This window comes from Apostichopus japonicus, chromosome 19 (assembly GCF_037975245.1).
Source record: "Apostichopus japonicus isolate 1M-3 chromosome 19, ASM3797524v1, whole genome shotgun sequence".
NCBI lineage: Eukaryota > Metazoa > Echinodermata > Holothuroidea > Aspidochirotida > Stichopodidae > Apostichopus > Apostichopus japonicus.
The window spans coordinates 28,362,988-28,379,655 of record NC_092579.1 but is presented as its reverse complement, the minus strand read 5'-3'; the positions used below and the strand labels follow the sequence as shown (position 1 = coordinate 28,379,655).

The window sequence follows — 16,668 nt, the reverse complement described above, 5'->3', positions numbered from 1 at the left end:
ACAAAAGGTCATTCAAGTTTAGCAAAATATTAAAAATCTCAAAAGCAAATGCTTCGGTTATTGTGAACACCATATATATCCTTTCAATAGTTTAAAAAATTAGTAGCAAAATTGTGCTGGCCTAGTTAGCATTGCATTGTGTCCTTCTGAGATGGGGTAAGATGGTCCTTGATTATGACACAGGGAGAGTGGGGATCTACAAATTTTGTGAATTCTCAAGAAAATGGTGCTGTTTATTTTTGCACCATTTATATCGTAATATGGAGGCAAATACATAAAATGAAACATCTTCAATATAGGTTCATTAAAACATTAAAAAAAAAATCAAGACTGAGCTACAACAGACATTGCAATATGGAAAACAGTTGAAAACTTGAGAGTATTCAAAGAAAATTGAACAATTTCTGAGCATTAACTTCTTCCCTGAAATAGTTATATTGAAATAGTTTTACCTTGAACGACTTCCAGTTAATGGCATTCAAAGCGAGGGATCTAGGGGGATTGTGGAATTCAAAATTCCTCCAGTTTGTGTTTCCAGTGATTTGAGAATAACTAAATAAAGATTTTAGAGATACTTGTTGGTCATGTCTAAAATACGAAATGTCGGAAATGAATTTTTAAATCATTTGTAAAGCCCTGACGAATACCCTTAAGCTGTGAATATGATAACCTTGAATGTTGTAATATATCTAAATGTTATCTCTGTATCTTACACATTTGAGTGGCATAATCCATTAATACTATGATGGTCACATTGAGTTACACAAAAAATCTTCTTCTACTATGTACATTTAGAAGTGTCTCTAAAGCAGTTGCAGAAGTTAATACTGGATGAGAGTTTTCCTGACGGGATAGCTGACATATAGGATTGACTCATTTGCATGCATATTGAACATTTGAACCAAAAAGGCTAGGAAATGTTTAGTCAGTAAATCCAACAGATTCCCTCCCATCTCCCCTGCCCACACCTTCTCCCCCCCCCACCATAAGGAGAAGATTTTGCATCCCTGGATGACACTTTGAAAAAGGGGCATGACATATGAGCAGTTTGTGGACAAACATTTCGGCAGATAATCAACGGCATGAAGTGAAATGGTACCATGGAACAATTTTTAATGCGTGTAAACTGTTCGGTACCAATGGTGCAACTGCATGTTTATTTCTGATAACTGTGTATTATAGAACAAGGAAGAAATATAAATACTATTTCCAGAATTCAAATTAAGCAATGGGATACACATGTATACAAGCTCACCAGCTCCCATATGATAGTGATAAACAAAAGGTTGATAGTCTTACAAGTCTAAGAACAGAGTCTTGGACCAGACACCAGAGTCTTACAAGCTCTTAGACCAATGCTACTCTGTAGATTTGAGATTTTATTTTTTTAGGCACAACTACTGTATAGGTCAAGCAACAAGGCATGGCACAAGTTTTCACATGCGTAGGGTAATTGGTGGCATTTTGCTTTGAAAAAGCTACATAGTGATTGCCATTTATTGTTGAATAGAGTTTGCAAAGCCCAGTCTTTTTTTCCTTCTCTTCGTTGCTTTTAAAAGATATAAAATTTTCTGGAATTGCCCCAAGCTTTAATAACAGAATTTTGCTGAAAAATTAAAGATTCTGACATTTACTAAATGAAACCTATTTGCTATAGAAGCCATGCATGCAACTGTCACTTTGACACTATGAAGAGAACAGGAAAGTGAAAGTGAATTTTTTTCCTAACCTTGAGGCACTGTGACACTAGAGCAGCGTAGGTCAAAATGACAGGACTTGTAAAATCTGACATTTTACAAAACAGAACAGGATCTTCTAAATTGTTTATTTTTAGTTCTGTTTGACAGATGTTTGTATCTGGTAAAGATGATGATGATGATGCTTAGATTTGTGTCCTATTTGCCACCATCTGGTGATGCTGCACCATGCACCACCAGGTATATCACATGGCACCACACTCCATCATTTAAGGAACGATGAGGTACTTGGATGAACCGTACATGTCTGTTGGTTTAGATTATGTGTGAAACTGCGAACATTACGTAACTCGATCGGATGTCCAGGCAAGATGTACAGTAGTGCTAAGCAGTAAGGAATCAAATGCAACGAGGGCATACAGTATGTCTGAGCATTCATTGGTTTACCAGCTAGGGTTGAGATTGGGTGGCCAGGATCACTTTGTAATGAGTAATACTTAATAAGTGTCTGCATCACCATACCCGGGTGAACATCACAATGCTTTTGAAACTTATCACAGGTCCATGCGGACCATGGCCCCTCTCCTGGCCACCTTGGTGTTTGGGCTGTCATGCAAGTTAATTTATAAATTGAATACAAATTTGATACTTCCCTGTGGTCTAGGTTATTTATCGCTGGCACTAGATTCTAATTCTAAATTTGCAACTTAGGCAGAAGAGTGATTACTTAGTGGCATATTTGATTGTATGTCCAATGTTCGGACTGAGTATAGTAGTATTAGTAACTACAGTACACAAGCTCAAATTGTACATTCAGTACACACTGCCATCCAAGTAAGTGCTCAACAGACTGTGCAAACTTTGACCATATATGAAATGAAACATGCATATATGGGAATATTATTTGTATCATCAAGTTTTAGGGAAAATTCACGCAAAATGTAAATTTTGCACCAAATTTGTTTTGTCAAAAGTTTTACGTGTACTAAGGATAGTTTCTTCATGGGAAGTTTGTCAGAAGGTGAGTGAACAGTTGATTTGATGGTAATTAGCTTTTAATTAAAAAATTTAGTAGTTACTTTAATGCAACAGTCCCTATCCTCCAATTAGAATAAGAAAGATGGACAGTACAACCTTACGTCATGTCACATCTAATGATTGAAGTGAAAACAGTTTTATGAATCACTTTATTATGTAGCTGCCATGGGAGAGATATGATACTTGAAACAATTTCTTTTCAACTTTGCAATTCAAACAGCTAGTGGAGGCTGGTGTTCCGAGATCATCCCGGAGCTACTCTACTGATAATTCCCTAATTTAATTGAAATATTTTATGCTTGTCTAGAGACAAGAGCGGTAGAGAAACAAACCTGGAGAACTGGCCCCTATTTTGTTGATATTATAGAAAACAGGATTTCTAGTCAATTCTATTTGACCTGTTCTTGAATGAGGGGTGTGTTTTTGCCGTAAGGTTTAAAAGTCTCTTCTATAGCGTCATCGTTCGCTACCACAAGAGACTCTATCTCTATTTTTGCTCTGCCATGATGCACTTTTCAATCGCCATGGTGTATACTTGGGTTAGCTCTCCTAAGGGAGACAAATCTCTACTAATTAATTGACATGCAGTAATAAACAGCTTCGGGCAAAGGAAAACCAACATGCAGGTGTTAAAGTGGGTCAATGCAACCTTCCCGTGTAATAAATTTATTTATTTTTTGTCAGTCTTTAATTCGTTTTTTTCTTGCTTCTTTTCTTTTCTCTTCTGTCTTTCTGTTTTAGTTTGTCTCGAATACATTCCGCCAGCAGGGCACTGTACTGTTGGCTCTGTGAAATGTGATCACACTTTCTTACATATATTCAACTGCTCAAATTTGGCGATCGGTCTCACTGGCAGGGAATGCTGTCTTGAAAGAAAAGAATTGGAAAATTAATTGAAAGCATATTTTGATGTTCGATGGAAATTTGTTTGCCAAGTTTTCTGTCCTGTTTCGTAAAAATATTTTTCCCCGGTCGTCTGTACATAGATTTTGTCCTTTTAACAGTCCCCAGTAGGGTCGGGTGCATTTCTTTACACAATGTCTCTTTTTCCTTCCCAAATTTCAATAGTACCATCAAGTGATATTCCACAGTTCACTTCATTATTCCGTAGAACATCTAAACAGAATTTAGGCACCTACAGTAAATATGTTATAGAAAGGATCGTGCTTCAGGATTCCAAGTTTCCAATATCTTGGCAGTTTTTCTGCAATACCTGTAAGATCTACTATACAGTAGCCTATACAACAACAATTTTGGTCTACATTTTTCACTTTACTTTTAGAAAAGTTAGTCAATAAACTTTAAACAATTTTTTTTGGGAAAAAGCTCAATACAGTTTGCTTTGTAGTCACCATATCTGTAATTTTTCATCAGTTTTTGTATAGAACATTCTGTGATTCACATTATAATGATCTGGTAGTCTTGGCAACATGATTTCTGAAGCTAAGTCAAACCCTCATTACTGTTTTAAATTTCATTCAGTCTGAACTTTGGTTACAGTACAAGGTATCTCTAAATGTCTCATAGCTACAGTATTGGTCCAGAAACAGAACAGTGGCTAGGTACAGTCCGTCGGTCGTTAGTTGTTAGTTTTTCTTTACCTTGAAATCAAAATTGCTTCGATCAAATAGTTTTGTTTTTGCTTGTTAAATTTGTGAATAATAGACCTTCTGATTGTGACCCAGATTTTCTGGAAGAAACCATTGTCACAATGAAGAAGGGCATACTTTAGATACCAATACAAGCTGTTCTCAGTTGAGTGATTCTCTCTTTAATTAAGTCTTTCAATCATAATACTGGGGTTAATCACATTGTCCTCCAGAGACAGAGAATGCTGAGGTACATCCAAGGATTTATTAAAGGAAATGGATAGTCATAAACTGAGGTCATTGAAAACAACAGATATGATGAAGGTTAGGGGGGGGGGGGGGCTGTTTGGGGAATCTCACAGAATCAACCAATTGAAATTTATGAAGTTAAATGGTACATTGTGAAGCATATTTATACTCAAAATTAGGTCTATCATTACTGTAGGTCTATGCACAAGGATGTACTCATAACTATGTTTTTTTAATTTTATGTACACTCCCTTCCCCATGGGTTTGCAATTGGAATTGCACAAATCTCTTGAATGGACAGGCACAAATTAGTTCTTCCTTTTAACAGACAATAGCTTATATACATTGTACAAACATGGTTGCAAATGTAAGGCTCTCCTCTCCAGATAGTGTAATTGACCTGAAGCGAACTACTAGGATTTTAAGAGATTAATTATTTTGATTTTCTTGGATTAACAGAAATATGAAGAGACACCTGAAGAGGACGCTGTCAACGTGGAGGCTGACGATGACTTCCGACCTCCCACAGAGAGCACGCCCAACGAACAGAAATCTTCGGTGCCCTCCGAGGAAGCCACACCGAAGGTATTATCAGTGCAGTATTCAAGGACACTTAGATTGACCAAGAAATTATTTGTTTCCAATTTGCCTCATAGAACAAACAAAAAGTTTGATGTGCAGTTGTCCATGTATGTCATCACTAATTATGCTTTATAATATTTACTTAAAATAAAACGGTGAAATTAGTTCACCTTTTTATATTTCGAATATTCGAGCACAATTAGAGTTGACTCTTGAATTTGTATTGTGTTTTTTTTACACGCTTTGTATTCTAGTATCAACCTGAAATCTAAAGTCCCTTTTATATCGCTTAAAGCAGGTTTTAACTATTTTTGGACTATGTATACTACTGTATATTGACAACCCTATATTACAGCACTGGGAACACATACAGCCAGCTGCCATGAGGGAAAAGATATTAACAGAATTTAACATATCCTTGCATGCCAGACTGAAACATGAATTACAATGTTGTGATGAAAGGCAGATCATGTAGACATTCCATATATTATGTTCTGCTGTCAAAAAGATAGGAATCCATGTGCAACACACATTGGCATTAACAGATGATAACAATCAATAAACTTAATTATTATTCCCTGAACCGAGCAACAGATGTCATAACAACTCTGCATTTTAAAAATAGCAGCTGGGTTTCTCTTTACCAGACATATTCATTTACAACGCTAAAAGTAGTTCATTAATTGCGTCTGAACATAATCTATAGTATACATGGGGATTTCTTATAATCACTGCTTGGAGAATTTCCGAAAGTTGGTGTTAAAACTTTGCCTAACAATTTTATTAGCTTTTATTCTGAATATTTGTCTGTAAAGTTTTGATAGGCTTGGTGTAACCTACAGTTCATCTGAAATGTAAAATGGTACTTACTGTAATGTCCTACTGGTGTATTCATGACATAAGCATATTGATATTGAATGATTTGACTTCTAACCATGTTATCATAATTTCCAACATTCACTAAAACGCTTTGAAAAATTATGACATGTCTTGTTTTGAATAGACTAGTGAATGTTAGAACCAGGAAACATATATCATGATCATCTATAATAATATCTTATATGAAAATGGTATCTTATAATTTTCAAGAACCCTCCCAAATTTCTGAGAAATATAACTAATGTTTTCAGTTTTCTAGACATCCTGGTTCAAAAGTCATGAGGTTGTCATGTTTCATTGAGTGATGTCATAATGTCACTTAGAGATGTTTTATCTGGCATATTTCATATTTTCCATCCGTCCATCGTCCGTCCATCTAAATAAATTCTGTGCATTTTATCATGCTAAATATTTGCTAAAAAGTTTGAAAAGTATAGTCTTTATTTCCTGTGGTGGTTCTGAACCTCCAGATTATTCATGGAGGAGTGTTCAAGTAAAAGTTTCATTTTGTCTGAGCAGTGAGGAAGACTAAAGTACTCTTGAGGGTGGCAGTAAAATGAGCACTTGGTGACCATTATTTGATTTTCTAGCATATTTTAAAGTCAGTACTGTTGACCTTTAAGCTGTATCGTTATCACTAGGTAATAAGAACCTCACTTATTGCAGTAATAACACTTGCAATAAAATGCAAATGTTTTTAATGAACACAGCAATTGATTGTAACAGTATTATTAAAACACAAAATGATGGTATGTCTGTTGTCTAGCATAAATGAAGGAATGCTGAAACATAAAATATCTGCTAGAAAGGAGTGAAGTCTTTGTTAGCTTGTTTGGGGTGTTGTTTTTAATTAGGCTGTTCTTGTTGTAATAATGCACAGGATTGTGTGGATGGTTTAGCCGACCAGAGTTAATAGCAAATATTATGCTAGATATTTCTAGTAATATTCAAATGCCTTTACTGTATCATTCCAGAATAGATAATACAAATGTTCCATATCCCAGTGCCAGCAGATTGCAACTTGAGACTAATTTTCAGTCTTGATAAACACACAAGATATTAATGCATGCACACAAAAGCAAATTTTACTACAGGTAGTTGCAATCAAAGTGGAAGTCTTGTCCTCTGTTGAATAATTCTGATTTTATTAGAAACAACTCGCATCACATCTGAAATGGGTAGCCCCAGAAGGTTTTGTCATGTAACGTTTTGATGGTCATAAATGACTGGGGGGGGGGTGGGAAGAAACTTTAACGACAGGTCATGGACTTGGAGGTTTAGTGATAAAAGTCCATTGGTTTGCAAGAGAAGTTTGAACCTTTTCCTTGGTTTTTATATCTTTATTGGCTGACTGTCCACCTTTCAATGTATGGATGTGACAGTCTTGGGGAAGTTTATTTGGTTTACATTATGTTTAACTGATGGCAGGAGAATAGGCTGTAAGCACTAAGGTACTGTACATCATGCAGCCAATTCAGTGTGTGTACAGTATATATACATTGGTGTAAGTGTGTGCGTGCATGTGTGTTCTTGTAAGTGCGTGTGTATTTGGCATCATATATTGTGATGTCCTTATGACAAACATTGTTCAAAAAGCTAAAGAAAATCTTAAAAGAAAAGGAATGTGGTCAATGGGAAATGTAGCCTATCTGTTATGATCTAAACGCATGTGTACTGAAAAGCTAAGGTTCAGTGACCGCTTTGTCATGTAGCTGCAGGAGAAAATAAGTTGAATCTCTATAACATGCTTCAGTGTGTAGATTACACAAATAGTGTAACTAGACTGTGTCAACGTTAAATTACCAAAGAATGAACCTAAATCAAAAAATTGTGAGCTTGCAATGTGCAGGGGTGGCTGGTAACTTTGGGGTGTGGGCGTGCAGCTGAACAGGAATTACAATTATCACATGTAAGCGAGACCCTCCAGCAGGGGTTGAATAAACCCCAAGAGACTGTAGAAAAGTAATGTGTGTGTGTGTAAGGTGTAATCCCAATTTAAAATTTGTGTTCGATGTGGATATTTTTACCTCCTTCCATTTTTACTTGGTTGTCTAAGAATACTAAGAAATGATTTCTTCTCAATTATTTCACACAGTTGTTATTAAATGGAGCAGCAAATGACATTACAGGCATGCATGTAAAAATGCTGCTATGTACAGGTTTTTTTGATTCATACTAACATCTATCATGCAGTTTTATGAACGGGGAACTTGCTGATTGCGGCGATCCTTTAGAATTCCCTGCATTAAAGGCCTGCGTAAGTGTGATAATAATGTTCCACACACTGAATAGTAGGTTACTTCGGAACCTTAAATATAACATGTGTGTGAAAAGAGACAACAGTAGGATGCAAATGTCATAAATTCTGCTTTATTGATTAGAATTTGTTTTCCTCAAATCTCATACCCCCGTGCCTGCTGTCATGCTTCATATCATGAACTCTCAGTCATCTTCATTTATCATTTTCAGATCGGTGCATCAACCGGAGCCGGTATCGATACCACAGCCCTGAAAGCCTTTGATGACCCCAAACTTCAATTCTCCAGGGACCAACTCAACTATATCGACGAGATAGGATCCGGCTGGTTCGGCAAGGTATTAAGAGTCGTCGAAAAAGTTTGCATCTAACTGTTCATGTTCCTGTCTGTTCCTTATCTGTCCATTCCCCCCCCCCCCCCCCCCCGGAATGGCTTTTTGGAATGTCGTCCATCCCCTTCTCCTCACCGCCCTGCCGATTGTCGAGAACCGCAATCCTTACCGCACCATTCAAACATATCTGGGTGGCATTTTCTCCTCTGCCATTAATCGTCATCGAAATTGGCGAACGGGGACAATTGAAAATAATGAGGTTCATCAGATTGTGAGCTTATCATCGTTTGTTTGAATGGTGGTATAACATAATCTCTTGAGAGTAAACTCAATATTAATGGAAGGTGACATACCATTCGAACAGTTGACGTGGCAGTAGTGTATATCCATTAGGTTAAGTAGCCGTGACGCCGACGACGATGCTTGAGCTGTAAGTGTAGGTCAAAGGTGATTGTTAGGGGTGGGACAGTATGCACGACTCTCTGATGGGATCAATCAAGTCAATATGTTTGCTAAACTTTAAATTATCCTGAAAGTAACTCCCAATGTTACACAAATTGAGTAGGGCAAACAGTTTCAGTTTTTGAAGGAGAATTAATTAGTCTGTTCAGCCTGTACTGTTTATACTAGAATTTGTTTTACTGCCTCGTTAATATCCTTAAAGATGTACAGTAGTTGTGAGGAATGAGTGAATTTCTGTCATCTTCACAGTATATCTATATTTGGAAAGAGCAATTCAATCCTTGACTAGAACAAAATTCTAGAAGGGAATGCAGAAAAAGTAAATTGATAGTTGATTTGTGTAGAAACAAACCATACCTATCAGATGAATAATCTGTTCTTTCAAAAGGGGCTGTCAGATTGCCAAATATGTTCCCTCAAAATGTCAAAAGGCAAAAAACTTTTAAAAATGCCAAATTGCTCTAGAAATCCTTCTCATGCCATTTTATGAAACTGGTGTGCTGATGTTCCTAGTAACATAAGTATACAAGGTACTGTACTATGGTTAAAAAATTATTAAATAAATAGGAATCTCTACCAACATGGGCTTGAATTGCTCAGTTTGAAGGGAATTCAGGAGGTAAATTTCTAAGGTCACTTTTTTCATGTCATTCCAGCCCAAAAATTTCTTTCTTTCTTCAAAAGTTTATTTTGGTTTCCAGATGAGCTGTTGTTTTTGTATTTGTTTGCACATTCCTTTAAATAACTTTGAAGAATCCTAACTCTACAGTATGTGAAGGTTCATAATGATCTATGCAAACCAGTGACAAAGGTCAAAAAGGCAACAAAAGAGAGATCAAAATGTGAGAATAATGTGTAGGAAACATTTACTCTCTAGAACATACATTCAGTTTTCTCAAATTACAACAAATTTTGATCAAATTTCATGAAACCAGGCAGTATGTAAATAAAGTCAAATGAAGCCCAATTACAAGTGATAAAGATATATGGTCAATATATTTGCAAGTTGGAAAATTATATAGGAATATTTTTTGGAGATGATTCTAGCAAAATGTTAGTGTCAGACTTTAATTTTACATTTTATTTTTTATTAAAGGCCTTGAGGGGAGAAGCTCATCAGATCTATCCTGGGATGAGGAAGACCAGGGTGGTGGTGAAACAGCTCCGAGATTCGGCTACCCCCGACGAACAGGTCATGTTCGTTAAGGAAGTCCAACCATACAGGTAAATTTTGACATCGATAAGAACCGTTGTCATTGTGATGTTGTAATTGTGTTTTTCGTTGCTACCGCTACGGCCCTAATCTTCTTCCTTGATATTGACAGACTTTGATAACAGAGGAATGAAACCAAATGTTGTCACCCACACACTCTGTAACATTGATGACTATGAGATACAAGCCAAGGAAACACTGTTCACTGCTTGCTTACCTATCTTCTATCAACAAACACACCCTTCATATCCACCTAGTCCACCCAAAAATATTTGATTATTTCACTTGACCCAGAAATGACCCCTACAACCGGGCCATGAAATTCTCCACCTTTGTTTCCCAAGTCGACTACTTATGTTGCTCCACAATCAAATCCTCGAAATACACGAAACAAATCTTCCTTTGTAAAGTTACTCTGCTTTAAACTACAGCTCTGTTTTGTAATGGGAATATGGCAAGGCTTGAATTTTCATTTTCAATAGGACATGATGCTTTAACAGGATCTTTAGCAGAATTTCTCCTAAAAATAAACGAAAGGGAACCCAAAGTGGTATTCAACTACTTCGCATTTATCACAATTCCCAGACCTAATCGCCAAGGTTATTTTTTCTTGATACTCCGAAGGTTGTTTCTTTACGTTTGGCTTCCCCGAAATGCACGTCACAGAAACAAATTCATCAAAATTTCGACCAATGAGAAAAGAGTGCTCTGAAAAAGTTTTGGCATCGACAGAGCGCGCAAAGCATCGTTAGGATAGATGCCGTTAAATATCAGATAGCAATATTTTTTGTTTATTTTTTCAATCCAAAGATGGTTGTTGTAGTTTCAAAACTGGCATGATTGCAGCTGGTTTTTATGACATCATTGGAACTAATTGTTTTTGGAATACATCTCAATAACCTATCAAACACCCCTGGGATCGGAAAGTATATGTACTTTAAAGCTACTCCAGACTGACTGGCTAAATCATCTGATACGCACTGAGAGGATTTTGCTGGCGCCAGGAGTGGCAGATTTGTTCAGAGGTTATCTAGTATTTTGATCAAATTGATCATTTGACACTATAAAATTGAGACACATCAGGGCTCGAAAAGAAGTTCACAATTTTCGAGCCTGCTCTTTTACTCGATAAATATGCTGTGAAAGAGATATCTTGAACATTGCATGCCCTCCCTCTGGGATCGATCCCCTCAAAGATTCAGAAACATGAGTTTTTGCGCATCATTTTGTATCATCTGAGCTAATTATTTCTTGCTTTAAACACTTGGGTGTTTACAACCCTGGGGTTTTTATTACTCTGTAAGTTCCATATGTAGCCAAGTTTCCAATCTATTCTGGTAAATAGTAAATTGTACCGTTGTAACTGCAAGAAAGCATGACTGGTGAGTTCATCATACAGTACAAAACATATAAGGAGATTCATACGTTTGTTTACAAAACATACTATCCGCATGTGGCTTTTGTAGCATATCAATGCAAAAAAATTTGCAGACAGATTTGGAGAGAGGGAGAACTTAAACATTATTTTATATCAATTGAGTTGATGTTATAACAGTGATGATGTAGCTTTTTTCATTTTGAGGTGGGGGGGGGGGTGTGGACTTAATGATGCTGGCTGTATTTGCAGTAAATTCAAGCTTTGAAGAGGGGCAGGGATGGCAAGGGGCGAGGGGATGGGAAACAATATTAGCAAAGATTTCATTTTAAGCTGTGGGAAACGATATTAGCAGAGGTTTCATTTTAAGCTGTGATTGATTTGTGTGAGTAAAACATTTTGTAATGCAGCAGATTGTCTTCAGAGACATTTCAACAAGGGATATCCGTTTTGCCCGAAAATGGCTGAAATTTTTCAAACTTTGGGAGAGTGTAACAGAGAACACTGACATGTGTTTGTTGTCCCTGTCAATGGGCCTCTTGACACAAGGGAAACAAATGCCCTCCGAGTAATGGCTTTTGATTCATCGCGAATCGTTGGGAAAGGACAGGGAGCTCGCTGTCAGTCGTCTGCGGTATATCTGAACTTGATACGAAGTTACTTTTATACGTGAATCACATGTCGGGAGGATGGGAGAACTTCCAGAGAGGTTTAGATTAAAGTGGTGTACTAGCTGCTCAAGTTTAATGAATGAAGGGAAAGGATGGGGGAATGGCTGCCTGCGTGCAGTTGAATGCTTCGCATGACATCTGTAGTGTCTTGAGGAGGGTGACAATGTTCTTGTCTTTAAAAATTTAAGTTTAACGGCGGGAATCAACAATGCTTAGGAAAGAACCAAAAGTCAGTGCTTTCCAAATACTAGACCTGTAGTAAAACCTTTGATTTTACTTCTGCGTTTTTTATATCATTGAGTGGTAACAAGAGTAGTAGTGCTGATAGTACTATTTACGAATAAGGACGTTAAAGACATTAAAAATAAAAAATTTACTTATTTATTTTATTTTATTATTTACGCTCCTCTCTTACCTGTCTCCTCACAACCTTAGCACCTCATTCTACCGTGTCTGGTATGCCCTGGTAATCTTTTAGCACTGTGAAAAAATACAAACTCTGTGATACCTCCTTTAATGGAAGAGAATCTAGCTAATATCTCTTTTGGTCCTTCTCGTTAGCTTCGTGACGATAGTTGGGTTTGCGTCTTCTTCAATAGCGGAATTTAACTAGTTCATGTGTAGGCATCCTTGAACATAAATATCACTAAGGAATTAGTCCCAGCTCTCCTGAAGTAATTGACCTTGTATCTTTGATACGTTCCAAATTTTATCCGTAGCAAAAGAAGAGAGGGTTTCATCACTTTCATGAAAAGTTTTGAGATGGCAATGGCATGTGAAGGGTCGGATCAGCTTAGGGAAGGGAGCAAGGGAGTAATCCTAAAGCAGCTTTTATATCAGCCATACCCGCTTGGGATACTCCGACTGGGTTGTAGGAATAAGAAGAGTGTGAACTGACAAACATATATTGCTCAGATTATCATTTCCCTTTCAGTTCTTGTCCGGCCCCAAGACTGTTTAATATCAGAATTTTCATTACTGTACGAGATTGGTTAGCTTGAGCTATAGTCGCAGAACATATTTTTTGAATTCCAGTCATAACAGTTGTCTCCTGTTTATTGCCAACTAGTGAAGTTTTTAGTCCATCCAACTTGGATAATTTTTTTTTAAATCCTTAAAAATATAACACATTTTAAGATTTAATTGTTCTCTGATTAATGAAAAAATTTTCAAGTCAATTGAATCTTTTACGAGAAAGTAATTTTCCACTGTCTGGTGAGTTCCCTGTATCATTCTTATTTTCAGTTTTTTGGAAGTGGATGGATTGCTTTTGCTGGAGATACAGTTTTTGTCAGGATTATTATTGTCTGTTTGCTGAATCTGTGAATTTTTCTAATCTTGTCATCTAAAATTGACATGCTCAACATTTTCATCGTTCACGAGATACCATTTAGTATTCAAAGCGAAAGGATTCTTATCACTAAACATTATTAAGCTCGGTGAATGTCCTCCTAAATCTGTCTTTCAGCCTGTGTAGCAAGATCCGCAAACGAGATAGATTGATAAAAGCTGCAAAATTTTGGAACAATTAACTTTAATGAAACATTTGAACTTTTAAAGGTGACAGTAAAACATTTTTGGGCAAGAGTGACGGCTTTCAAGAGGAAATAGATGTCTTCATTATTGTCAGAAATCATTGTTAAATCATGTATTCTTTAAGGTTTGATATCCTATTACTTAGATATTTTACCAACTTTATTCAGAAATCTGTAGCATGGGACAGCAAAACGGTAGAACACAAACTAAAATATTGATGAAATTTTTTACTTGACAGTCCTCTGTCTACCCTTTCCAACCCCTCCACTCCCCCACCCACACCCCCACCCACTCCCCCACCCACACCCCCACTATACCATCATGTGCTTCTTAATCCAAAACTTTCCTCCTCTTTTTCTTCAGCTTTGACATGTATGCATCTTTCAAATTTTCTTCTCTGGCAATATTGGTTTCAGAATTTTTGGAGAAAAAAAAAAAAGGAGAGAAATTCTTTCAGCATATATAATTTTTAGCGTTAATATAAAAATCTAATATGACCTTGATTTGTAGTTTTTCCGTCATATCACAATTTGAAATTTATTTCCATCTCTCAATATTAGAGTGATAAAAATATTGCCAAAAAAAAAAAAAAAAAAAAAAAAATTAAGGGAGTCTGATCCTATTTTCAGATTTATTTTTAAAACACACAGCTCAAATATCAAATTCTTTTTCACTTGCATGTATATTTGATGATATCATGTACAATAAACGCCATTTTCTGGCTTATATAACGGTCTCTGTTTGGCAATGTATAATGATTTCGGAGAGCTATTTGATATCCCGCTCGTGATGATCGGGTAAAATGGTTGCTAGCCGATGCGGCAATAAATTTACTGCTAGAAGAATTCAATACATGTACAAGGCAAGGAAGTGATTCTGTTTTTTATCAAGTATGTTCTGGCCTTGATTATCTCTAATAAACTTTATAAGATTTTGCTCACTTTCTTTTTTTTATTACTTTTATCATTAAGGTTCTCCTCAAATATCCTTACTTATAGTGCAGTCCTTTCATGTAGCAGAAACTGTGAAGGACATGCATCTGTAAGTCTTTCACAAAATACAAAAAAGAACGCAAATAGTAACAAATAAGTGATCTCTTACGGATCTCATGCAATTGCTTGTAGATCTTTCTGATGGGTTTTGAACATGACTGACTATACGTCATGAACATTCCTAATTTATTCATTTGGTTGGTTATATTGAGTGCATATTAAGTAGTAGAGAAACTAGTCAATAAATGTGTTGCAAGAATTACTGGAGGGTAGTTATGGAACACTTAAATTAAATGGGACTCAGTCTTTACTGTAGGTGGGTTGTCGGGCAGACTCTTATGAATACTGCAAGCCAACTTCAGTGCATAAAGAAATATAGATTAATTTCAAGGCAGTTAAAGCCACCCCTTCATTGCAAGTGGGACACACTAATTTGTAAACACTGAACCCCCCACCTTCAGTGCCTATGGTGCAAAGAAGACCACACTTTCAACAAGTGGGACACGCTTTGTAACATTTAACCCCCCATGTTCAGTACCTTATAGGGCAGAGACAAAAAAAGTCCTTGACACACCTCTTCTCTGCATATGGGTGCTGTGGCCGTGCGGATAAGGGTGGTGGCATTTGAAGCAATGAGTCTTAGCAAGGTCATAGTAGGGTATGTTTTTCATCCATAAACTAATTACGGTTTCCATCTGAAATGATTTTCTAAATTGAAAAGATTCCAAATTTGTGTTACAATGAATTGGAAGCCACCCGACATGAAAGTTGTAATCCACACAAGCATTGTAAAAATAACTGCCTGATTATTTTTTATTATTGGTTATAATTATTATTGATTATTGTTATTATTATTGATTATTATTATTATATGGGGCAGACTTGGTCAACACTGAACCCCTTCCCCCCCACTTACATTTTAAGTGGAACAGACATAGTAAACACTTAAAACCCCACATTTGGTGGAAATGGGACAGATAAAGCCTCCTTGACCATCCCCTCACTGAAAGTGGGACATACTTTGTGAACACTGAACCCCCACATTCAGTGCTTATGGGGCACACAATCCATCTTGTATTGTAGTGCAAATGTAGGGAGAAGCCACACGTATTAAAGGTAAATAAAATACAACGCATAACATTGTACCACCAGCAGCATATGTGGGAAACACTGTATCTACACCACTTCATATTGACACTTTAACCCCTCCCCCTTCCCCCACTTCCCTCCCACTCCTCTTCCATCCCGTTGCCTCTTTGTTTGCTATCATGTATATTACATACAATCTGAAATCTACTCTGAAAAGTTAGAACTAACAGTAGATCTGTAAAATAATTTGACAATGCATTTATTTTGCATTTTTACCTTTTATCTTTCCTGTCATTTATCAGATGCTCTTGACCAGGGACCTGTAATTATACTGACAAGATCAAAGGCAATAGCATGTCCTAGAAATAACCTTTCAAACTTACCTTTCATCGTTGATCTGTTAAGGACCGACGAAATGAATACTTATGAAGATAACCGACACCGTCACATGTGACCGTTTGTCAAATTGACGTGAATCGTAAAAGGCTTACCACAAGGTGTTGACATTTTGCTGGACATGTGACATTTGAATATTAGCCTTGTTTGATTTTTTTACCATTAAATAACATATTCAACAACACATCCAAGGGCTTTTGTTTGAAGTATCCTGGGATGACAGAAAATACGGCTTTGATCTTACAGACTTATATTTGTCACATTTACATGCCAATGATCGGTAAATACCTGTCACAAAACGTCTGATTTCT

General features: G+C 36.6%; 1 protein-coding gene across 7 annotated transcripts in view; it reads left to right on the top strand.

Moving 5' to 3' along the window:
* LOC139959996 (uncharacterized) overlaps positions 1 to 16,668 on the top strand; it is an 88,100-nt gene that overhangs the window by 32,821 nt on the left and 38,611 nt on the right. For all 7 annotated transcript variants that reach the window (XM_071957975.1, XM_071957979.1, XM_071957978.1 and 4 more), the window contains exons 4-6: positions 5,033 to 5,158; positions 8,504 to 8,629; positions 10,182 to 10,309. In XM_071957975.1, the coding sequence (XP_071814076.1) occupies positions 5,033 to 5,158; positions 8,504 to 8,629; positions 10,182 to 10,309 (380 nt within the window). The remainder of the gene's footprint in view (positions 1 to 5,032; positions 5,159 to 8,503; positions 8,630 to 10,181; positions 10,310 to 16,668) is intronic.